Raw genomic sequence first — 22,551 nt, 5'->3', positions numbered from 1 at the left:
GGGTCGGGGTGATCCGCGGCGAGGTCGGGCGCAGCGGGGCCCCCGTCTGCGGTACAGACAGGGCGCCGGGGCAGGGGAGGAGGCAGAGGGGGGTGCGTTCCGTAGGGGAGGCGGTCCGCGAGACTGGAGCGGTCACACGCGGGGAAGGGCAGCGATCTCTCCGCTTCCACGGGAGAGCCGGTTCACGAGGGAGGAGAGGGAGTGGTTTGGGGGGGTCCGGTGGCCGGAATAATGTAACACATCCTCAGCTGGGGGCTGGCAAAAGGGCCGGGGTACCTGCGGGGCTGCTGCAGTCTCGGGAGGGGGAGAGGAGCAAAGTTTCATCTGCTCGTCTTTTATTTTCTGATGTAATTTAAGTTCTGACTTGGACAAAGCCGACTGTTGGATGTTCTCGAAATCCTCACTAATAACACATGAACTAGCTTCTGGGCGCTGACTGTTGATCTGCAAATAAAAGGCCCCTTTAAAAATGCCTACCTATTGAAGAATTAAGATCTTACTCTAGCAGTTCCTATGGACGCTCATATAAATCTTCCTGTAGCTTTTAAGATTTCTCTCTGATCCTGAATGAAGGGCATCTGTTCAATGTAAAACAAGCTGTTGGTTTTTTGTCAATAACAAAGGAAGTTTGGGGTCACTGTGACGTGTTGGCGTGGCACTGTTTCAGTGAAAGTGGCTTTTCATTAAATTTAGACACATGGAAAATTCTGTAAATTTGGAGAAGTTTTCGTTTAGGCCCATATTGTGTGAATGTGTGCAATAGGCATACGCTTTCGTAAATCTCTTCCTTAGTAAAACTCAGTATGTCAAAAGTGGGGAAACATAAAAGCCTTAGTAGGGCCAGGCTTGCATTTTATTTTGTGAAGATTTGTTTGTAAGTTTTTTTATATTCTGTGAAACTTGGAAACACAAAGCCCACTGACCTAGAGTTTTAACTAGAGAAGAAGTGTGGTGCAGGATTAAAAGGAGGAGCAAAAAGTTAGTGAGACCTACAATAAACTTAAATTACCACACAATTTAATTAGTCTTGTCTTGCTATCAGGGTTGCTGATATCATGGGATTTCCCACAGAAATGAGAATAGTTGCCTCAGTTAATACACAAATTTAACTTTGAGGCAAAATGTTAGAAAGTTAGGGTTTTTTTACATTTTAAGCTCTTTGGGTGAACAGTGCAGAGGAATAACTGCTGTAAAAGATGGAGTAATGTGGAATTCTGTTCTCTTACTCAACTTAAGTACATTTAAGGAGTGTGTTAATACATGGTTTCTACAAGTGTATTGGTTTGACTTGGAACTGGAATTGCTCAAACCAGGTTGGGGTAATTGAGATAGGGCCTAAAATTAAAAGTTTCTTTTCCCCTGGATGATTGGACATAGGGGCAAGGGCAGGATACCTGCTGAGGTTTAGATATGAAAATGGAGTTGTGGGGAGCAACAGTATTCATAGGGTTCAATAATGTCAAACTCTCTACAATGATTCTGAGTGATCTGCCTTTTGAATTAGTAACTTTAGTGGGATGCTGATTCTAACAATTTGATTATGTAAGTGCATAATATATTGTATTTGGGGAACAATGAATGCAGTTCCTGTAAAGCAGAGGTGTGTTTTAAGCAATTACAGACCTGGTAGTGCAACCTCAGCCATAGGATTTCAGAAAAAATGTTGACGGAAAAACCAATACCCTGAGACAAATGGAAAATGCTGTGTGCATTTGTTAAAGGTGTGCCAAGTTGGACTAGTTCAATTTCATCTTTTCAATAATTGATTTTGTGGACATAAGAAATTGAGGTGACTTGTCAGTGAACTTCAGTAAAGCTGCAAGTGCCGCAAAGAAATATTTTAAAATTCAGAAAAATGTGGATTAACTGGAGAGTTACAAAGGTAAAGAAGATAAGGTAGTGCTGAAAAGAGGCATTGGAGTAAGGAGTTATTAGTGGAGTTTGTCAAGACTGGTACTGTGGTGAATTTTTTTATTTTTTTTTTTAGTTGCACCAGGTGTTCAGTGTGCTAATGAAGTCTGCTAGTGAGAAAACATTAGTAATTGCCCGCAACAGGGAAGTTTTAGACATTTAAGGACTGTACAGTTAAGGATTATGAGGTAAAACTGAAGAACTCAATGTATAATTGCAGGGTCAGGGTCATCCTTGCAGGCTTCTGAAGTCTGGCAGGACCAACTTGGGACTGCTGCAGGTGCACAGGGTGATCTCACTCATCCCCAGATCATTCAGGGCTGGCTTGGCTTAGCAAAACAGAAACAGCATAGGAAGATGATGTGCGTCTGTAGGGGGGGAACCAGCAGAGAAGAGAGATTGAAGGATAGCACAAGAACAAATGAATTAAAATGACTAGCTGATTTTTAAACTGTAGTATGGAAGTTGTCTGCTGATCAGTGGATGAATGTGTTTCTGGAGTAGCCTTACAACGGGAACAAAAGTAGGTGACAATAAAACAAATTGAGCACTGAACTTAACCTATGAACTGTTGCATGTATACATAACCTGACCTAGTAGAGTGACAGGCAAGTGGATTTGATGGGCTAGAGTGAACCACAGTCAAATTAGAATATGGTGAATATTGTATCTGTCTGCAATATTATTGTCAACTATTGGTTCATTAAGTTTCTTTCTGAATGTCGAAGGGTGGGACTCAAGCTACGCAGGAGTGCTTTTCAGAATTTGCGTACTTAGCTATTTGAATATCTGGAAGGATATTAACCATCAATTGACAAATACAAAGCCTTAAGATTAAGTTCATAGGGAGCATCTACCCAATTTTCTTCTTGCTTCTTTGGGAGGATCAATTACTAGATACTCAGATAGGGGAATGGAACAGGCAGATTCTGGATCAGACCCTGTGTACTACCTGTATGGTATTACTTTCACTTTACGTGTTCAGTTACGTTCTGTATAGAATTATAGCCTTTTTTTAATGCTTCTACAGAAAGAAAAATATTAATAATAAGATTATGCAATTGTTTAGGTTCCTGTGCCTAAATTGGTCCTCAAGACAATTGTGGCACATTGAAGCAAAGTTATTTAAAATCAAGTTTAAAGTCTTTTAAAAGCACAGTTTAGCAGGCAGGATTGGGATTTTGTCCCACTTGGTCTTGTGTGAGTACATATTTTTGCCTCAGAGCAGTGCAAGCAAGACAGAAAAATGAGTAAGTTCTTAGAATAAGTTCATATCCGGTCAATTTCAAAAATTAACAGTTGTATAAATTAACAGTGCTGATCTAGTTGAAGATGTCCCTGCTCCTTGCGGGGGGTGGGGGGGTGGACTAGATGACCTTTAAAAAGTCCCTTCCAACCCAACCTATGTGATTCTATATTATACCTTACAAGCTTTTTAAGAGCCATCAGCTACCCTTCGTCTTTTGAAGATTCTTAAGAGTTGCTTTTGCAGCCAATGACATATCTTTTATGTGTCTACATGAGCCCTCTGCCACTCCAAGAAGCTCTTCGTTCCTTTAACATTCATCCCAGTCTGAATTATGCGAGAAAGTCCTTCTTCTCCTTTTATGCCACTGCATCAGCATACTGCCATATGAATTAAAGATCAGACAAAAAAAAACTGAAATAAGGAAAAGGATTATCTGAAAAGAAAGAAAAAAGTTCTGGAGAAGGTGAGAGGGGTCTCTTTAAACAACCGTGCTGATGCTCTAAACAACTCTGAACTGCTGCAGCTCAGAACTATAAAGTGGGATTTGTACAGTTGCTGTAACCCAGGTATTGCCATACAGAACAGAGCATTTGCTGGAATTTGGAAATGGCAGAGATTCATAATATGACAGAAAATTAGTGGTTTGGTGAATAGAAGTAGTATTTGTTAATAACAGTTCAGATTAAAACAGACTTTAAAACTATCTGTAGTGTGGTTGTCACTATTTCTTTCCATGCGTTTTGCTGTGGCAAGGCTTCATTAGTGGCTGAAGAGAAACAGACTACCTCTGTCAGAAGCTAGTTATTTTTGGTTCTGATTAATTCAAAAAGTTTAGGTACCCTGCACATGTAGTATAATCTTCTCATTAGTCTTACAATCGGGTTTTATGTTGGATCCATAACTCCAGTACTGAGTAGTAGCCAAACCTAGGAAACGCCACAAACACAGGTGACCACTTACTGTTCGTGTGCATTCCCTTGGTGCAATGGTTTTCAACCTCTATTCTTTGATTTTAATTGCCAACGAAGCATTTGTTTTGTAACCCTTTCACATATGTTAAGCCCTCTTATGGGGAGTACTTTGACTTGGATTGCCAGTTCTTTAAAAGACAAAGAAATTAAGTGTCTGTTTTTTTTTTTTTTTTAAAGTTGTGAAATCATTAGCCTTGGTGTCATCCTGACAGCTCAGTGTTTTGGGGAACCTTGCTTTCTCTTAAATATCTTAGTTGTTTGTCTCATGCTTGCATTAGCCTTGCTATCTGGGATTTAAAGTGGTAAGTTGTTTCTGTTTGACTTGCCCAAATATTATGCTTCACATTTAACAGGAAACTTTCAGTACATTTTCAGGGTCACAGTTAACTTTGTTTGAAGTTTTGTGAAGCCCATACTACGTATTTTAATGATTGTAAAACATTAGTGAATAATTGTGCTAAACTCCATGAATCAAAGTACATTTTTTTTCAACTGTTGTTGGAAGTTTGTAGCAGAGTAATACAAGTAGTTTTGTTAACTGTATGTTTGTGTTTTCCCCTGTTCCTCAGATTTAGAGGTAACTGACAGGCCTGCTGTTACCAGAACAGTGCGTGGTTGTGGTAGCAACTCAAGATGTCAAAATGCTGTCCTGCAAAGTTACATCTCTGGATATACAAAAATATTGTGAGGCCTTAAAAATGCACAAGGGATTGAATTGTCTGCTGGCCTTTGAGACAGTGTGATCTTTTTCAGAAAACTCGGGGAGGGTGGGGGGGGTCAGGGAGTAGAATTCCTTCTGTTAGATAACTTACTGGTCAAGGGGACTTCCCAAATTGTTTTGTTGTGCTTCCTAGAAAAATCACATCCATCTTTTTGCAGTGCTGTCCATAGTCTCCACACAATCTTAACAAATAAAAATGGCATTTTAACTTTTGTTAATCTGCAGCATTGTTATTACTCAAACCTATTAACTTGACTTTCAAGAGTAGTTTTGATCCTTTCTCTCTTCTGTGTTAACTCAAGCTGAAGATGAACATGGCCTTTATTTCCTTTAAATCCTCTCCACTGTGTCCGTTCTTGGTTATGAACAGAATCAGTGGCCAATCTGCTATTAAGGCAGATAAGCTTGGTAATCTGTTTTGTTGTCCAAACAACTCTGTTCTGTTTAATGCAGATGAAACTCAGCTCTCATCATCTTGCATGTTAAATGACACCTGAGTGGGTACAAGTATGGAGTATGATACCACTACAAAGATAATTTTCCCTAACCTTCAGCTTCCATTTATTAAAACTGTGTTTTACTAACACACAAAATGAAAAAAAAAAAAAAAAGTAAATAGTTATTGGCCTTCACTTTCAGAGATCTGCCCCTAGATCTACAATTTTTCATTTTTTAACCAGATATCTAGCGGTTGGTTTTGCTTCCACTGAACTAGTAATGCCAGGGCTTTTCTTGCCCCTATGCTTATTTTTCTACCAGTCACAATTGTGCTGCTCCTTTTGTTTGTTTGTTTGGGGGTTTTTTGGTGTTTTTTTTTTTTTTTTTGGTGAAGCATACCCTAGAAATATCAACAGCTGTACCCTAGCTGCTTTGAAACTTGTTTCTTTTGCCTAAAAAGTGAATTGGTATGGTTTAGGAATTGGCTTCCTGAGAATCTCTCTCTGGCTGTCATGTTTACCAATGGTTTATGTTTCCCTGTGTTCCTTATTTGCTTATAAGTTGTGCTGGCATTTTGGAAACACCGGGGGTTTTTATGCCTAGAAACTGATGCTCCTCACACTGGCTGTGTGCGCCCAGATTAAACTGCCCTGCTTTTACTGTTGGGTTGCTGTGCTTCCTCTGGCAGGTGTTTTTTGTAGGCATTGAGGAGGTAAAAGCTGAAATGCACTTGTTGGTTCTCTCCTGGTTGCTTTCATTTCTTTTTCCCTAGTTAAGGATATTGCTGGAGAAAAAGGTGTTTGTGGAGAATCTTCTACCTCTTTAAAGCAAATTGTTTTCTCAACTTGTAGTTTAACTGAATCATATGCTTACTGTATAATGAAATTGGTGTGTTTAGATCATAAGACATCATGCTGTACTGCTTCCCCATGGTTTGATATGTTGGCGTCTTACCAGCTGTAAGAAGGTAGTTACTAGATAAGTAGATAAAAGGAAGTCTGTTTTTCTGGTGAAGGAGAAAGAAGGAAATGAAATCTTGAGGAAGTTTGGAATAATGCAGTCAATTTTCTTAGCATTTTTATCAATGCTTGAATAAAACATATGAAGTGTTACTAAGAGGATTATGAAATGGAGAGCAGTCTGTTCAGAAATGAAGACATAATTGTACTTTGTGTTTAAGAAAATATGATGAAGTCCAAAAAGTTTAGGACTGTATTTTACGATGGTGAATGTTTAACTGAAATGATGTAGAACACATACTCATATAGCATAGTAGTAGCTACTGAATTAAGAATAGAAACTGAGATGTGTGTGTTTGCATTATATGAGTTCGGTATCGCTACCATAAAGTTTAATATATTCAAGATTTTTTTCCTTGTGGGATGGTAAACATTTTTAAATTATGTAAATGGTCATTGGTTGCTGTTCTTTCTGCTATGTATTTCCTCTGCAATAAAAGTACATGCTATTACATGGCCAACACTTGTAAGTATTGGCAGCTTAAATGTTTTATACAAATAGTCTGACTTAATGATTGAAAAGCAAACGTGCTTTGCTTACTGTGGATAAGGGGTGTGTTTACAAGGATGTTCCTCATAAAAAGAAATTTATAGAAACAAAAATAATTTACTTTTCTCTTTACAGGTTTGCACTTTGTTTTAGACATCTGGGACCATGTTCTATGCCCACTTTGTCCTCAGCAAGCGTGGGCCGCTGGCCAAAATCTGGCTGGCGGCCCACTGGGATAAGAAGCTAACCAAAGCCCATGTTTTTGAATGTAATCTGGAGAGCAGTGTGGAGAGTATCATTTCACCGAAGGTATCTATTTTATGCTGATGTAATGTTATCTTGTAGTGAAAGGAAATGTGCGTACAGGCGGTAGTTACTATTTGGGTCACTGTAACAGATAAAAATTGTTAATGTTGCTATTTTGAAGCGTGGGAAGGTCTGTTCAGATGTGAAATACTATTGATTCCGAAGAGTATTTTCTTGTCAATTTTCTGATGCTAAAGTACTGTGCAATTTAGTTAGAAAATGTTTTGCTTTGTATAAATGGAGGACTTACATCTTGATGTACAACGTATCATTTAGAAGCAAATGTTTGGAAGAAAGGAAATCCCAGGCTTTCTAAGTGGTAACTTTTAAGGCCTTATGGTGATGCTCTTTCAGTGCTGCTGTTACTGGGAGCTGTAGAAATAACACTTAAGATATTCTTGTTTATGCTTGTGACCTAAGTTCAAAGCATCTTTCCGCTTAGCTACAGCAAAAAGATCTGAAGTATTGCAGTAACTTGTAATGTTACTGATTACATGATTATAATTTTCCATATAATAAAAATACTATGCTGTAGTGTTAAAGCCTTGCTTTTGAAGCTTTTAGTCTCTGTTTTTCTGGGAAGTGAATGCATGGCAAGAAAACTGAAAGAACATAATGCTTCTGGATCACTGTTGTGAAACCAGAAGAGATTTTTGAGGAAATTGGGTGTTTAAATGGTTTGGTTCCCCCCCCCCGTCTACTACTCATTAAAATGAAATTTTCCATTTAAGAACTAGTGGACTGATATGGTTGTGGCTTTTGTCACTTAACAGATCTCCGAATGTCTTACAAGAAAAGTAACTATTTGCGAAAGAAAGGAAACTTATTTTTATCTTTTGCTTGATACAAATATAACAATGTTTCTATAAAGCTACTCTGGATTTTGGAAGAACTGCTAAGTATAAGTAAAAACTGTATAGTACAATCACAGAGATAACTTACTATTCCAGAACAGTGATTTGCTTCAGTGTCAGCTCTGGAAGGGTTTAGAAAGAAGATGATAATATTCATGGACTCACTAGTGAGCTGCAGCATCCTTTTAGAAAAAGGAGAACTTGATAGGCATTCTTTCATATATTTAACTTAGTGTAACACTTTCATCAGCTGGAATATTAGGAAGACATCGTATACAATAAACATTTTGAATTTTTAGAGGCTGAGGTTAAAACTCTGTATGGCTTAATCTTTGTGGGACACAATTATTCCATATGGCCTTCAACACAAGTCTCATGCTCTTTCAGACTAAAGTACTTAAGAATAGTGTTTCCCTGCATTTTTTTAATCAGTTTTTCCCACAGCAGGTACTTGATTACATAGTAAAGCAGTGAGGTTAAAGAGGAAAGGAACTTAAACTTGTTTTAATGTGGCAGCGTTTGTTTATGGACACCCCATATCTTCCGCTATTGCTCTCTCATTTTACCTTTAACTGTAGGACAGAAGATGAAGAGGTGACAAGTAACAGGTTTTAACCAAATTTTACTTCACCAAATTGTAATTTATGGTTGTCCAAATTTTTGTATTTTTCACTTTTTTCCCAATTAAAGTAATGAAGATGTCAGGAAAAAAAAGTGATAAATAGGTTTTGTCTCGTCATCTTTTTTTTTTTTTTTTTTACTGGTCAGAAGAGTGTTATGGAATTCCTGGAGTGAGCTGCTATTAAGTTACTGATATTTGCCAGGTCATCTCTAAATAATACGTAGAGTGTCATCTTGAACTGTAGACTTAGCATTCTTTCTTTCTTCAGTTTTCTGCTGATTTTGGTAAGTGTGTTAGATATTTGATGTTATTGAAAAACTCATGCAAAGCTGACTGAAATTTCATTAAAGGAAAAAAGTAAGTCTACATCTAATTCACTGATTGTCCAATATATTTTTAGGTGAAGATGGCGCTTCGAACCTCAGGACATCTCTTACTAGGTGTTGTTAGAATCTACCACAGGAAAGCAAAATATCTTCTTGCAGACTGTAATGAGGCTTTCATTAAGATTAAGATGGCTTTTCGTCCAGGTATCTGTCTTTATCTAAGCACTCTGAAAAGTTTTGTTATATAATGATATTTATTTAGAAGGTATACAATTCTACCTTCCTGTCTCTGTAGAAGGATTACGTAAATTTATACAGGATTATAGAAGTTATTTTCTTTAGTGTCTGTGTGACTGAGTTGTATGCTGAAAAAAATATTTTAATTGAATTCTGAACAAAAACTTTTCCTATTACTGCTGATTCAGTAAAATCTCAGTTAAGATTTTAGCTGTTGTTGGTGTATGATGTTAAATGGAAATATGCTGCATGTTTTTTACCTTCTGTCACAAGTCTGAAAAGGGCCAGTTGCATGTGCTGGATAGGAGCACCGAAGGGAGCTTGTTTCCATCAAGGGTAAAGATTGCCTTGCTATGAGTTGCAAAAGAAACATAGAAGCAAGCTGGTTTTTTTTACTAATTTCTTATTAGTTTCTGGAAATAATATGAACTGTAATGTACACAGCAAAAATTATTTCCTTTTTTGTGTGACACACAACTTCCCCGTCTTATTGTTGCTTACTCTGAGATTTTCCATGAAGATGGGGAGCCATATTAATGCCTGAAATGACTTTCCAGCAGTTAATTCCTTGCCTTACACATGGTTGATAGTTTCCCTTAATTCTGGCCTGGGAAACTTTTTTCCAGCTTGAGTGTAGCTGTGGCAGTGATGCTGCTTGATACTCAGCTGCTGAATCATATTCTACCCTTTTAAGTTTGTGAGTGTAATAGATTTAAAAGCTGAACTTAAGGAAGACTCTTTTTTTTTTTTCTGAAAGGCAATTCTTGAAAGCCGATGCAATAGTAAATTTGAGGAAAGTTAAGGTATATCATGCCTTTATCTTCATTTTCTGATCTTCATGTTGTGATTCGGGCATTGAACTTTATGTAACTTTCAGTGGCAATTTGTTGACTTTTGCAAATGTTTTGTTTACTATTGCATTCAACTTCACTGGGTGATGAGAACACATAAATTTGTCTGACTTCACAAGCTGATATATTTTCCAAGTTTTCCCACTCCCAACAGAGCTCATGTAGAAGGTGAAGCACCTTAAATCAAGATTTACAAAAAGTGGCATGCTGACCTGAAACAAGTTGTGGCACTTGTCTTTGTTCTCAGTTTACCAGCTTTGTGGCTTAGGCATTGTCTTTATCCTGCCTGCTCTGAGAATCATTCATCTATTTTATTTCAAGCAGCCAGCAGGTAAAAATATTGGATAGCTCTGAAAGGATAGACTAGGTTTCTTCATTCCTAGCCAAGTACCAAGATGAGTAAACTCCAAACTCGTGATTGTCCTGCTCTCTCTGGACAGTGGTTCTTTGATTATTCATTGTGGAGGGGAACATAGTGGGCAGAGTGTTTCTGAAGTATCTGTACCTCATAATTGCCTGTGTTGTGTGGGTCAGAAGGCAGAACATAGAGCTCACATCTTCTGCAAGTTACAGAAGGAATTGAACCTGCGTTTCCAATGCACTTTCAAGTGTCCTGACCTCTAAGCCTTTGAATAAAAGAGAGCATCAACTACTGGCACTTTTTTTCGTTGATGCCTAATCTGATAGTCATGCTCTGAGAATGACTACTGAATAGCAGGTTAAGCATCTCAGGAGGATAAGAAAAGGTATGTATGTGGTTTAGGTAATCCAGCTCTTCTAAATGCAGAAGCCTAAGAGCGTGTGTGGCCCAAGTACAGTCAGTACTGTGCGGAGACTTTGAGAGCTAATTGAACTGACTAAATGACAGGTAGCAAAGTAGTCATACTGTGTTGCCACTGCTTTACCCAAACCAAGATACAGGAGTAAGTAGCTCATCTGGAGCATCATGATAAAATGATTTTATAGCAGGCCCCTGCGTAGCTTTGTGATGACATACAATGCTTGTGTTAGCTGCACAGCTCTGCATTGTGCTATACAAATGTCAAGTGATTTAAGGCTTCTAGGTTTATGTAAAACAGTAAAAGGGCTAGAGGGTATATATTTTGAATTTGGATTGAATCTTAATGCTAACCTTATTTAAGGTTTCTTTATAGGTGTCTAGCATTGGTTCAATTCCGCTATTTAAAGACAAGAAGATCATGCAGAGAGAACAATGCTGAAGGCACAGGGGAAAATGCTGTCCTTGTAAGGAATGGGAACTCATGTCTGAATGTTATTCTCTGCAGGGGTTGTTGATTTGCCTGAGGAAAACAGAGAGGCTGCTTACAATGCTATTACCTTACCTGAGGAATTTCATGATTTTGACCAACCACTTCCTGATCTAGAGTAAGCTTGGTTTGTGTTCTTTTATTTCCATGCAAATGGGGTTTGGTTTTAGTTGAGACCCTGTTTTTAAACAGCAAACTCATTGCTGAATTAAAAAAAAAAATGTAGCTAACTTGTATTCTTAAGTCTAGTATACAAAGCAAGTATGCAATCATCTTTGTATTGATTTTAAGTTCATAGTGAGTAGTATGTAATTTTAACCAAAGTTAAAGCTGTCCTGACAAGCTTTTGAAAAAATCAGATATGTATTATCATTTTCTTTTTTTCTTCCATGTAAGGCACTCTACATCACATATGTACTCAGGTTAGACAAGATTAGTTTTATGGAAACATCCTTGTTGACCTTCTGTAGTGGTGCTTTTAATTCTTAAAACTTTTTAGTACTAATGTTACTTGTAAACATAACAAGTATACAACTTGCATAGTTCTTGATCTTCGAAGAAATGATGTTACCATTTTGGATTATTCATAATGGAATTTCTGGCATACAGTTTGCTTTACTCAGTGTTCTATTTGGTTTATATTCAAATTAAAGTATAAATGAATTTGAAACTACATAAAAATTTGTGTTCTTCTAAGAAATACACATTAACACACTACAAAGATCGGTAGCTTGGTACTGTTACTAGATATACTTTTAATAAGTTATATTAATAGCTTTTGAAGTTCAAGGTGGGGAAGTCTGTTCTTAGGTATTAATTTGGCATTTAAAATTGGTGACCACAACATATCAAGGAGTAAGAAAGGTTACTGATACGTTTCCCAGAAGCTAACACAATTTGGATGATGGCTTTTAACCATGAGTGGTCTTACTGTTATAAGTAGTGTGTTCTGTTCTACATTCACCATCAGCTCTTTCATTAATTAAGCATATAGTGTACATTTTAGGAACTAATTTCACATTTATCTAAGCAGGCTTTATCTGTTGGTAATTTTTTTAATGGAGATTTTTAATAATTGCCTTCTGTTTGTTTAAGTGATATTGATGTGGCCCAGCAGTTCAGTTTGAACCAGAGTAGAGTGGAAGAAATTACAATGAGAGAAGAAGTAGGCAACATCAGTATCCTCCAGGATAATGACTTTGGTAAAAATTTTGTGTATTATTATGTGTTACTCAGCTAGTTTTGGTTACTGTAAAACTATGGTTTTGCAATTACTACTAAGTACAAAACAAATTAGATTAAACGTGCTGTGTTTCAATACATTTAATTTTTAGCTTGTAAATGTTATTTTTTCCAAAAAGTCTGTCCTCTAATATTTAGCAAGATTCTAGCTGTCTGTATAAAGCTGAAGAATATTCAGTCAGGTTAATTAGTGGAGTACTGTGTCAATTATAATTTTCAAAATGTGGTGTGAACATGAAGTCAGACATTGTTTTAATCATAAGCATGTTTTCAGTCAAACTGTCACAAGATTTCTAAAGCTGAAGCAGTCAGGGGTCACGAGTTTAATTCCTTTAGTATCTTTTCAAGGACAGTGTTCCAAGCTATGAATCAAAGCCTGAAGACAGTTGTATTTAAATATCTGGTTTCCAGAGTACAATAATGCAATCCATAATTCAGCAATCTTTTTGAAAGTATGATCTAGGTATTGATGGTAATGTTGATTTGGTATTGGTTTGCTGTCTGTACGTGAAGCCCAATCTCGAGGTGCAAGGTATAACTTTTTTGAATTCCTGGGAATTCTTCACTTTCAATGCAGCTACAATTTAGCCGAATCTTGCTAAAATCAATTCAGTTAAGTATAATGAAATGCTTTGAAGAGGAGATGGTTATTTTTATAATTGTTTGCACAGTATTTTCATTATGGTATTGCTGGGTGTAATTCCTTACATCTTGACATTAACTCTGCAGTTAAGACAACTTGAAATGAAGTTTGATCTTACATTTTGGCCTTTGATTAGCTAGGTGTCTTGCATCTTGGTTCTTTAGCATTTTTAGCAGTGAAATCATATTCTTGCAGGTGACTTTGGGATGGATGATCGTGAGATGATGAGAGAAGGTAGTGCGTTTGAGGATGACATGCTAGTGAGCACCAGTGCTTCCAATCTCCTACTGGAACCTGAACAGAGCACTAGTCACCTCAATGAGAAATCCAATCACCTGGAATATGAAGACCAATACAAAGATGATAATTTTGGAGAAGGAAATGATGGTGGAATACTGGGTAAGTTTGAGAAATTTGGTTTTCCTCTGCCCTACTTTCTGCCTCAGTAATTAGTTCTCAGAGGGACAGAGGGAGGTTGTTTCCTTTGTTGCCAAGGTCCCTCTCTAAGTTATGCCTTCAGCAGCAGAATTCTAGTTTGTGAGTCCTACAGTGATATGGATGATGTGTACCATGTTAAGCGTTGGCATACTTCAAATGAAGTAAAATTAAATCATCCAGAGTTTTTCCACTCTATACGTAATGTTCTTCAGAGAAAAATCAATATGCAGCTCTTCTTGTTCTTTGACTCCTTCCAAGGGCTTAATTAATATGTTAATTTGCATCGAGTGCTTCTCTAAAGTACTAAGAAACCTAGTAAGATGCAAATATGTGACAATTACATTGTAATAAAAATCATCTGTAAGCTCAAAATTTAAGTTGAAATGCACCTTGAAAAAGCACTCTGAATTGCTTTTGTGTCAGCATTGAAGAAGTAGTTTTCTCTAACCTTTGCACTATCTTTATCTGTGTTGTCATAAATCTCTCTGTACTTGTTTCATGAATGTGTGGATGCAAAATGGATTCTTTCATATGGTTGTTTCAGACGACAAACTTCTCAGTAACAATGATGGTGGTATTTTTGATGACCCACCTGCACTCTCAGAAAGTGGAGTAATGATGCCAGAGCAACCCCCGCATGATGATATGGATGATGATGATAATGTATCAAGTGAGTATGATCTAGGGCTAGATCTAGAATTACTTGCTCTCAGCTAATTTAATTGGGGTTCTCATTTCTTAAAAGCGTGTTGACCTCAAAAGTATGAAATGTGACAAACCACTCTTAAGATGTGGAGGAGGGTTTGGGAAGGATAGCGCAGTTTCTTAATGTTTTGACATAATGCAAGATACTTGTTTTAATTGGCAGTGGGTGGACCAGACAGCCCAGACTCAGTAGATCCAGTTGAACCTTTACCAACTATGACTGATCAGACAACACTTGTTCCCAATGAAGAGGAAGCTTTTGCTCTGGAGCCTATTGACATAACCGGTGAGTAAGCTATTTGGGAATAGTTTACTTGGGCCATCAGAGACCACCTTAGCTCGATGGAGTGGAAATGAATGTCTGTCGCTGCTGCTGACTCTACTTCTCAGTTGAAAGAGAAACCCGGGACCAAGTATAGATTCTTTTTATTCTAATGGTAGCCTTCCAGTATGTTCCAGGTTGGTGGCTTACGTTGATGGTCTTGGGCGATACTAGTTTGTCGTTTCTGCGGTCAGTATGTATGGCAGCATGATACTGTAGCTTTTGATAAACATGCTAGTTAAAATACAATACAAGTTGGAATTGAATTCTAACACAGTGTGTGTAGTGCAGCACAGTTCTCTGTGTGATGGCCAGCACTAACTGTTTGCACTGAGGATGAGAGCTCTTCTAGTGATTCATAGCTTTAATGAATTGTCGAATTCAGGAGATGCATCTTTGTATTTGAAGTTCTACAAAGTAGTGAAATTCTTTGTCTTTTTCTCTAATGCAAGACACTTTCTTATCTTAACTGGTACTGTATTTGGCTCATTATAAACAGATCCCTGATTTACTAGAAAAATTAAGATCTGGAAAAAATGTAGTTTATCCTGTGTTTTCAGACTGAACTCCAGGCCCTGATTTACTGCTTGGCCAATTAAAAAGCCCTAGCACTGCCCTCTGGTGGCAAGCTAGCAACAGAGGTCCTAGCTGATCAGCTGGGACCAGCAAAGACAGCGTTTCCCAGAGCTTCAGGGTCTGCTGCAGAGTGTCAGGCTGTAAACAACTTACAGTAAAGTCATTCTAGAGCAGGATGAGAGGTACAGGTAAGATAACCACCTGCATTAACACTACCTAAGCTCAGATAGGGCTCAGACAGGGCTTAGACGTGAAACTTGGTGTGATTTTTTTTTTTTGATGCTTTGGTCAGAGGGACCTTGTGTCTCCTGAAGAACACCAGCCTGACAAGCAAGCCATGAGGGAGGGAGGCGCGTGCAGCTGAGGACGTTGATGAGGCTTAGGTAGATTCAGTGGAACTATGAGTATACACAGAAGAATTTGTAGATTATGGGACAGTATTCAGAGTGTTTGACCTTTAATAGTGCTTATAGCTTTTTCAGTCCTCCTCCCAAAGCTAACGTTGCCATAGATTCTTGAGGCAGCTTTATACATGGGCAAATAAGACCTATAGAGAACCTGCAAGATTATTCTACAGTGTGGTATCTGTTTAAGCTAACCTTCATTATTTGCTAAAAATCTCAACAGTCAAGGAAACCAAAGCAAAAAGAAAGAGAAAGCTGATTGTGGACAGTGTGAAAGAACTGGATAGCAAGACTATTCGGGCCCAATTAAGTGATTACTCTGATATTGTTACTACTTTGGACTTGGCACCTCCTACTAAGAAACTGATGATGTGGAAAGAAACTGGTGGAGTTGAAAAGCTTTTCTCTCTACCTGCACAGCCTTTGTGGAATAACAGGCTATTGAAGGTAATGTTTTTATGCTGGTCCATTTCTAAATATTCTATATGACTATATTCAGGACTGTACCTCATACACTAAACATCAGCATATGAATAGCAATATAGTGATAGCAGTATTCGTCATTGAAAAGAACCCAACTCATTAAAATAAGTAAAATATCACCAATGCTTAAAATATTTATCAGTTACAGTAATAAATGATTTTTAAAAAAAGTTACTACTGTTGGAGCTCCAGTGGGAAAGGAAGATGGCCCATAATTACTTGATCTGAAATGAAACTAAGAACACTGAGAACTACTACAGTGAATAATGTAATCCTTCCCCTGTAGCTCTTTACTCGTTGTCTTACACCGCTGGTACCAGAAGACCTAAGAAAGAGGAGGAAAGGTGGAGAGGCTGACAATCTTGATGAGTTCCTTAAAGACTTTGAAAACCCAGAGGTTCCCAGAGAGGAGCAGCAACAACAACAGCAACAGCAGCAACGAGATGTCATTGGTTTGTGTCTTGTGAAAGATGCTCTGCTTTCCCTCAGAGCTTATTTTTCTTCCTTTGTTTGTGCTTTATATTAAGTCACCAAAGATTATGAATAAAGCAAACAGCTTTGTAATGGTTGTTTAGCTTGATATACAGTCTGTGACTTTAAATAGCTTTTTTCCTACAAGTCACTTAGAGATTCAGTTTGATCCAATGGATTAAATGGGTATTGGATTGGGTTCTATGCACATCTGTACCAATTCTGTTTAAGTCACTGCAAAAGCTATGCAGGCTGTTTAGAGTGCTCAATTCTAAATTAATAGCAGATTGGACTTAGTAATGTAATTTCAGACTGTACCAAAGAATCTAAAACTGGGTTTGTTGTGGAATTAGATGAACCTATTCTGGAAGAACCAAGTCGTTTACAAGAATCAATGATGGAAGGCAGCAGAACCAACCTGGATGAATCTGTTATGCCACCCCCACCACCTCAGACAGGTGTTAAACGCAAACTGCAGCAAGTAGAACCAGAGCCGGTGTTACCTGTGAGTAAGATTTACTTTTTTCTTTTTTCTTTCTTTTGGAGAATGAGAAGTGGGTAGTGTCTTTGAGCAGATTTGAGGCACTAGCTTTCTGTGATGTTGTGAGATATGCTGGAGTAGTATCAGAATCTTTGGCCCTGGGTAGTCTTTATGGTGTTTTTCTGAAGTGGAAAGCTTACTGAAACATTTGAAATGCAGATAGAATAAAGAAATGGCACTGTTTCCTCCAGAAAAAGTCTTCAAGGAGTAAAGTGTATTGCTTACAAAGCTATCAAGTTCTTCTACTTGGCAAGTGTATATGAACAGCGTTCACTGACAAAGAAGGGACTGTGGTAGCTGCACAAACATCCTTTTCAGAATAGTCCTAGTGTTCCAGGGTTAAGGTTTCAAAGAAAAACTTTGATCTTCAGGAAAGGTTTCCTAGTTGAGTTATGAGTAGACTTGGAAACTAGCTTATATCTATCTCTTCTGGAAAAGCTGTGATGCGAGACTATATTTGTGAAAGGCAGAATGAAAGGGATATTCTTTTTCTGAATGCTTACCTAGTGAGAACAGCCCTGATTTATGCTGTCTTTGTCATATTTGTGCATTTTTAACCCCATTTTTCACATGTTTATTGGCTAACAGGTTGTTCACTGTAGAATGAGACTGTTAGATGTTACATTATCTTATTAGAAAGGGTGACAGCTGCTGCTCCTCCTCTTGGTCATGTCATTGGGTGAAATTGGCATCAACTGTTTGGACTTTGTGCAGAAGTCAATGCTATCACGCCAACCAGATGAGGCCACTAGCAACATAACTGTAGGGATAACCTGCTGTATGACTTAAATAGAAGTTCTTTTGAGCTATTTTGGGGTATGTGTAGAAACAGTTTCAGGTGTTAAGGTGACTACTAGCAAACACTTAACTGCATGTAGGTTCAAGTGGAGAATACTGTATGTTGATTTTATTAAAACTGAGTACGTAAATCCTGTTAAACTGCTTTTCTGGCTTTTCTTGATATTACAAATATCTTCTGAGAATGATACTTGAGCACCAAAGTCACTCATACACTTTTGGAACCTTTACAAAGTACTTGCATTTTAATTCCTTCATGCTTGTATTGCAAAGAACAACATTTTGATGTTTTGAAGATGTCTTGTTCCAGTCACTTAAAGTGTCTTCATGTAGCACTGCATCTGGTTACGTGGGATTTTAAAGTCGCACTTTCTGATCCAAGAAATGAGGTCAGTTGTTTGGATGGTGGACTTAGTGAAGTTATTGGAAAGCCTTTTTTCTTATAGTGGTATCATAATTTCTGGTTTCAGTAGACTCTAAAGGATTGAAAATACATGTACGGACAGCAAAACAAACCAAGAAAGCTTTTCGTTTTTCAAAAAGTAAAAATTCTGATGAATGGCTGAGATTTAGAGACTCTGATTTTGTGAAACTGGCTTGTAGCATCAGCATTCTGTTGTAAAAGCACTGATGAAATGATGCTGTTTGACTGTGTTGTGTACTCTTAAAGCATCCACCATCGCAACAGCTGGAAATACCACCTGTAGAAATGCCTCCAGAGGAGCCCCAAAACATCTGTCAGCTAATACCAGAGCTAGAACTTCTGCCAGAAAAAGAGAAGGAGAAGGAAAAGGAGAAAGAGGAGGAGGAAGAGGAGGAGGTAAGAACTAAGCTTTTAAAAGCAAGCTATGTAGAAAGGATGTGTGAAGAATCTTCAGTGCTTATTTGGGAAACGATAAACTTTGGAAATACAGATTTAAAAGTTATTCCATGACCATTTTATAAATTGCATATACATTCTGCTTTGAATTAGAAGGTTCTCCTGTTCTCACACATGGTTGGATTAAGCCAATCTATATATTTATGATGCCTTACACAAGGAGTTCTGAACTTAATTTTATTATTCCATTTTAAATAGTTCATGCTGCTTAATAAAAGTAGATTTTGTAAGAAAACCGTTGTGGTGGGTTGACCCTGGCTGGACGTCAGGTGCCCACAAAAGCCACTCTGTCACTCCCCTCCTGAGGTGGACAGGGGAGGAAAGATATAACAAAAGGTTCATGGGTCAAGATAAGGACAGGGAGAGATCATTCACCAATTACCATCATGGGCAAAACAGACTTAACTGGGGGAAATAAGTTTAATTTATTACTGATAAATCAGAGTGGGGTAATGACAAATAAAAACAAATCTTAAAGCACTTTCCTGCCACCCTTCCCTTCTTCCTGGGCTTAACTTCACTCCTGATTTCTCTACCTCCTCCCCACTAGTGGCACAGGGAGACAAGTAATGGGGGTTGCGGTCAGTTTATCACATGTGGTCTCTGCTGCTCCTTAGTCCTCAGGGGAAGGACTCCTCCCACTCTTCCCTGGCTCCAGCATGAGGTCCCTCCCATGGGAGAGAGTTCTCCGAGAACTTCTCCACTGTGACAACTTCCCACAGGCTGCAGTTCTTCACAGACTGCTCCAGCATGGGTCCCTCATTGGATCACAAGTCCTGCCAGCAAACCTTCTCCAGCGTGGGCTCCTTTCTCCGTGGGTGCCAGATCTCGACGGAAGCCTGCTCCAGCATAGGCTTCCCATGAGGTCACAGCCTCCTTCAGGCCCGTCTGTCTGCCCCAGCGTGGGGTCCTCCATGGGCTGCAGGTGGATATCTGTTCCACTGTTAACGTCCATGGGCTGCAGGGGGACAGCCTGCCTCACCATGGTCTTCCCCACAGGCTGCAGGGGAATCTCTGCTCTGGCACCTGGAGCACCTCCTCCCCCTCCTTCTCTACTGACCTAGGTGTCTGCAGAGTTGTTGCTCTCACATATTCTCTCTCTCCTGCTGCAGTTGCTGTTGCATGTTTTTTTTTCCCCCCCTTCTTAATTATGTTATCACAGAGGTGCTACCACTGTCACTGATGGGCTCAGCCTTGGCCAGTGGTGGGGCCATCTTGGAGCTGACTGGCATTGGCTGTGTTGGACATAGGGGAAGCTTCTAGCAGCTTCTCACAGAAGCCATCTGTGTAGCCCCCCTAGCTACCAAAACCTTGCCACACAGACCAAATTCAACTGCCTGTGTCCCAAAATGTGATAACTTCAGTTATTTCTTGGCTACAGTATTTAATATTCTGTGGATATAAAAACAAATTTCATTGATTCTTTTTGTTTTGCACCCAAAATGCATAATATTTTTTAAAAATCTTTTATTGTTGGAAAAAATGTTACGTGAGTGCATAATGTACATGTGAATTTTTCTTCTGTAACAAGTCACATGTACAAAGAAATGTGAATTACTTTAGTCAAGATGATTTTCCTAGCAATGTGAAAAGCAGATAGAATATTTTCAGTTGGAAGGAAAGGATCTACAACGATCATCTAGTCCAGTTGCCTGACCACTGCAGGATGTTGCTGGATGCAGAGAAGTGTTAAAGTGGTACAATGAAGGGAAGAAATACATGCTGACTTAATTCTGAGAAATAAAATAATTTGCCAAACAGTTTCTGCACAGCTTGGGGCTCTTGAGTTAAGACTGGAAACAAAATAGATACTACTTGCATGTGTTGCTTTCATCATGATTTTTTTTAATTGCTGATTTGAAATAAAGCTCTTATTTTAAAAGCCGTATATAATACATCTTCCATAAACAAGTACTGTTCTGTGTAGGTGAGTGCTTCATAGGACATGGGGTGCTGCCATGTTAAAGCCAGCCTTCGTGGCTTCTAGCAACAGCCTATTTTCCTTTTCAATGGTTCTCTTTCTACGGTGAAAGATCATATCTGTGTTTATTAATGTTTGCAAAATAAAAGCATTGTTGATACTGTGTTCACTACTAGGAATCCTAGATTAGACTGAAGTCTCATTCAGCTGTCATGGTGGAACTTTGTTTTACTAATTGTCAGCATAACATTTTGAGGTATAATCATAGTGGTGGGCAACCTTGCTGCGGTACATCAGCTTACATGTGTGTCTTCCTCCTATGTATCCTGTGACTCAGGTTGTCTAAACCTTGTGGCTTGATAAAAAAGCAAAAGCTGCAGTGATATCTGCAGCACGTTCACAGTCTCTGGTCCTCATGGGTGACTTCAACCACCCTGATGTCTGTTGGAAGGGTAACATGGCCAGGCATAGGCAATCCAGGAGGTTCTTGGGTTGCATCGAGGACAACTTCCTTCTCCAAGTGGTTGAGGAACCAACGAGGAAAGGAGCTATGCTGGACCTTGTCCTTACCAACAAGGAGGGACTGATAGACAATGTTAAACTCAAGTGGCTGTAGTGACCATGAAATGGTCGAGTTTGAGATCCTCAAGGCAGGGAGGAAAGTGTGCAGCAGGCTCACCACCCTGGACTTTGGGAGAGCTGACTTTGGCCTCTTGCAGAAGCTGCTTGGTATGGTGCCGTGGGATGAAGCGTTGGAGGGAAGAGGGGCCCAAGAAAGTTGGTCAATATTCAAGGACCACCTCTTCCAAGTTCAGGAGCGATGCATCCCTACAAAGAGAAAGGCAGGCAGAAAAGCCAGGAGGCCTGCATGGATGAACAAGGAGCTCTTGGACATGACCAAAAGCAAAAAGGAGGCCTATAGGGAGTGGAGACAGGGATGGGTAGCCTGGGAGGAATACAGAGGAATCGTTTGAGCAGCCAGGGAAGAAATCAGACAAGCTAAAGCCCAGACAGAACTCAATCTGCCCAGGGACATTAAAACAAAGAAAGAATCCTTTAAGTATGTCAGCGAGAAAAGAAAGACTAGGGAAAATGTGGGTCCTCTCCAGAAGGAAACGCAAGAACTGGTTACCCAGGACAGAGACAGAGCCGAGGTCCTACATGACTTTTTTGCCTCAGTCTTCACTGGCAAGGACTGCAGCCCCACTGCCCATGACACAGAATGCAAAGGTGAGGATTGGGAAAGTGAAGAACTGCCCACTGTAGGTGAGGATCAAGTGCGAGACCATCTGAGGAACCTGAAAGTGCACAAGTCCATGGGATCTCATGAGATACATCTGCGTGTCCTGAGGGAACTGGCAGATGACGTTGCTAAGCCACTGGCCATCATATTTGAGAAGTCATGGCGGTCTGGCAAGGTTCCTGCCGACTGGAAAAGGGGAAACATAACCCCTATTTTCAAAAAGGGAAAGAAGGAAGACCCGGGAACTACAGGCCAGTCAGTCTCACCTCTGTGCCTGGCAAGATCATGGAGCAGATCCTCCTGGAAACTCTGCTGAGGCACATAGAAAACAAGGAGGTGATTGGTGACAGCCAGCACGGCTTCACCAAGGGCAAGTCACGCTTAACAAATTTGGTGGCCTTCTATGAAGGGGTTACAGCAGCAGTGGACAAGGGAAGATAATGGATGTCATCTACCTGGACTTGTGCAAAGCGTTTGACACTGTCCCACACGATATCCTGGTCTCTAAATTGAAGAGACATGGATTCGACAAATGGACCAGACGGTGGATAAAGAACTGGCTGGACGGTCGCGCTCAAAGAGTTGCAGTCAATGGCTCAATGTCCAAGTGGAGAGAAGTGA

The 22,551-nt window shown here is 39.2% G+C and overlaps 1 protein-coding gene across 1 annotated transcript in view; it reads left to right on the top strand.

The window, feature by feature from the left end:
• The first annotated feature begins 6,933 nt into the window (after positions 1–6,933).
• The window catches only part of RAD21 (RAD21 homolog (S. pombe)), a 21,058-nt gene continuing 5,440 nt past the window's right edge, over positions 6,934–22,551 (top strand). The window contains exons 1-11 of the mRNA XM_009880988.1: positions 6,934–7,108; positions 8,982–9,111; positions 11,282–11,381; positions 12,359–12,465; positions 13,344–13,547; positions 14,131–14,256; positions 14,455–14,577; positions 15,817–16,040; positions 16,363–16,528; positions 16,901–17,052; positions 18,557–18,706. Of these exons, the coding sequence (XP_009879290.1) occupies positions 6,965–7,108; positions 8,982–9,111; positions 11,282–11,381; positions 12,359–12,465; positions 13,344–13,547; positions 14,131–14,256; positions 14,455–14,577; positions 15,817–16,040; positions 16,363–16,528; positions 16,901–17,052; positions 18,557–18,706 (1,626 nt within the window). The 5' untranslated portion in view covers positions 6,934–6,964. The remainder of the gene's footprint in view (positions 7,109–8,981; positions 9,112–11,281; positions 11,382–12,358; positions 12,466–13,343; positions 13,548–14,130; positions 14,257–14,454; positions 14,578–15,816; positions 16,041–16,362; positions 16,529–16,900; positions 17,053–18,556; positions 18,707–22,551) is intronic.

This window comes from Charadrius vociferus, unplaced genomic scaffold (genome assembly GCF_000708025.1).
Source record: "Charadrius vociferus isolate BGI_N301 unplaced genomic scaffold, ASM70802v2 scaffold2, whole genome shotgun sequence".
Lineage (NCBI taxonomy): Eukaryota > Metazoa > Chordata > Aves > Charadriiformes > Charadriidae > Charadrius > Charadrius vociferus.
This window is presented reverse-complemented; position numbering and strand designations above follow the sequence as displayed.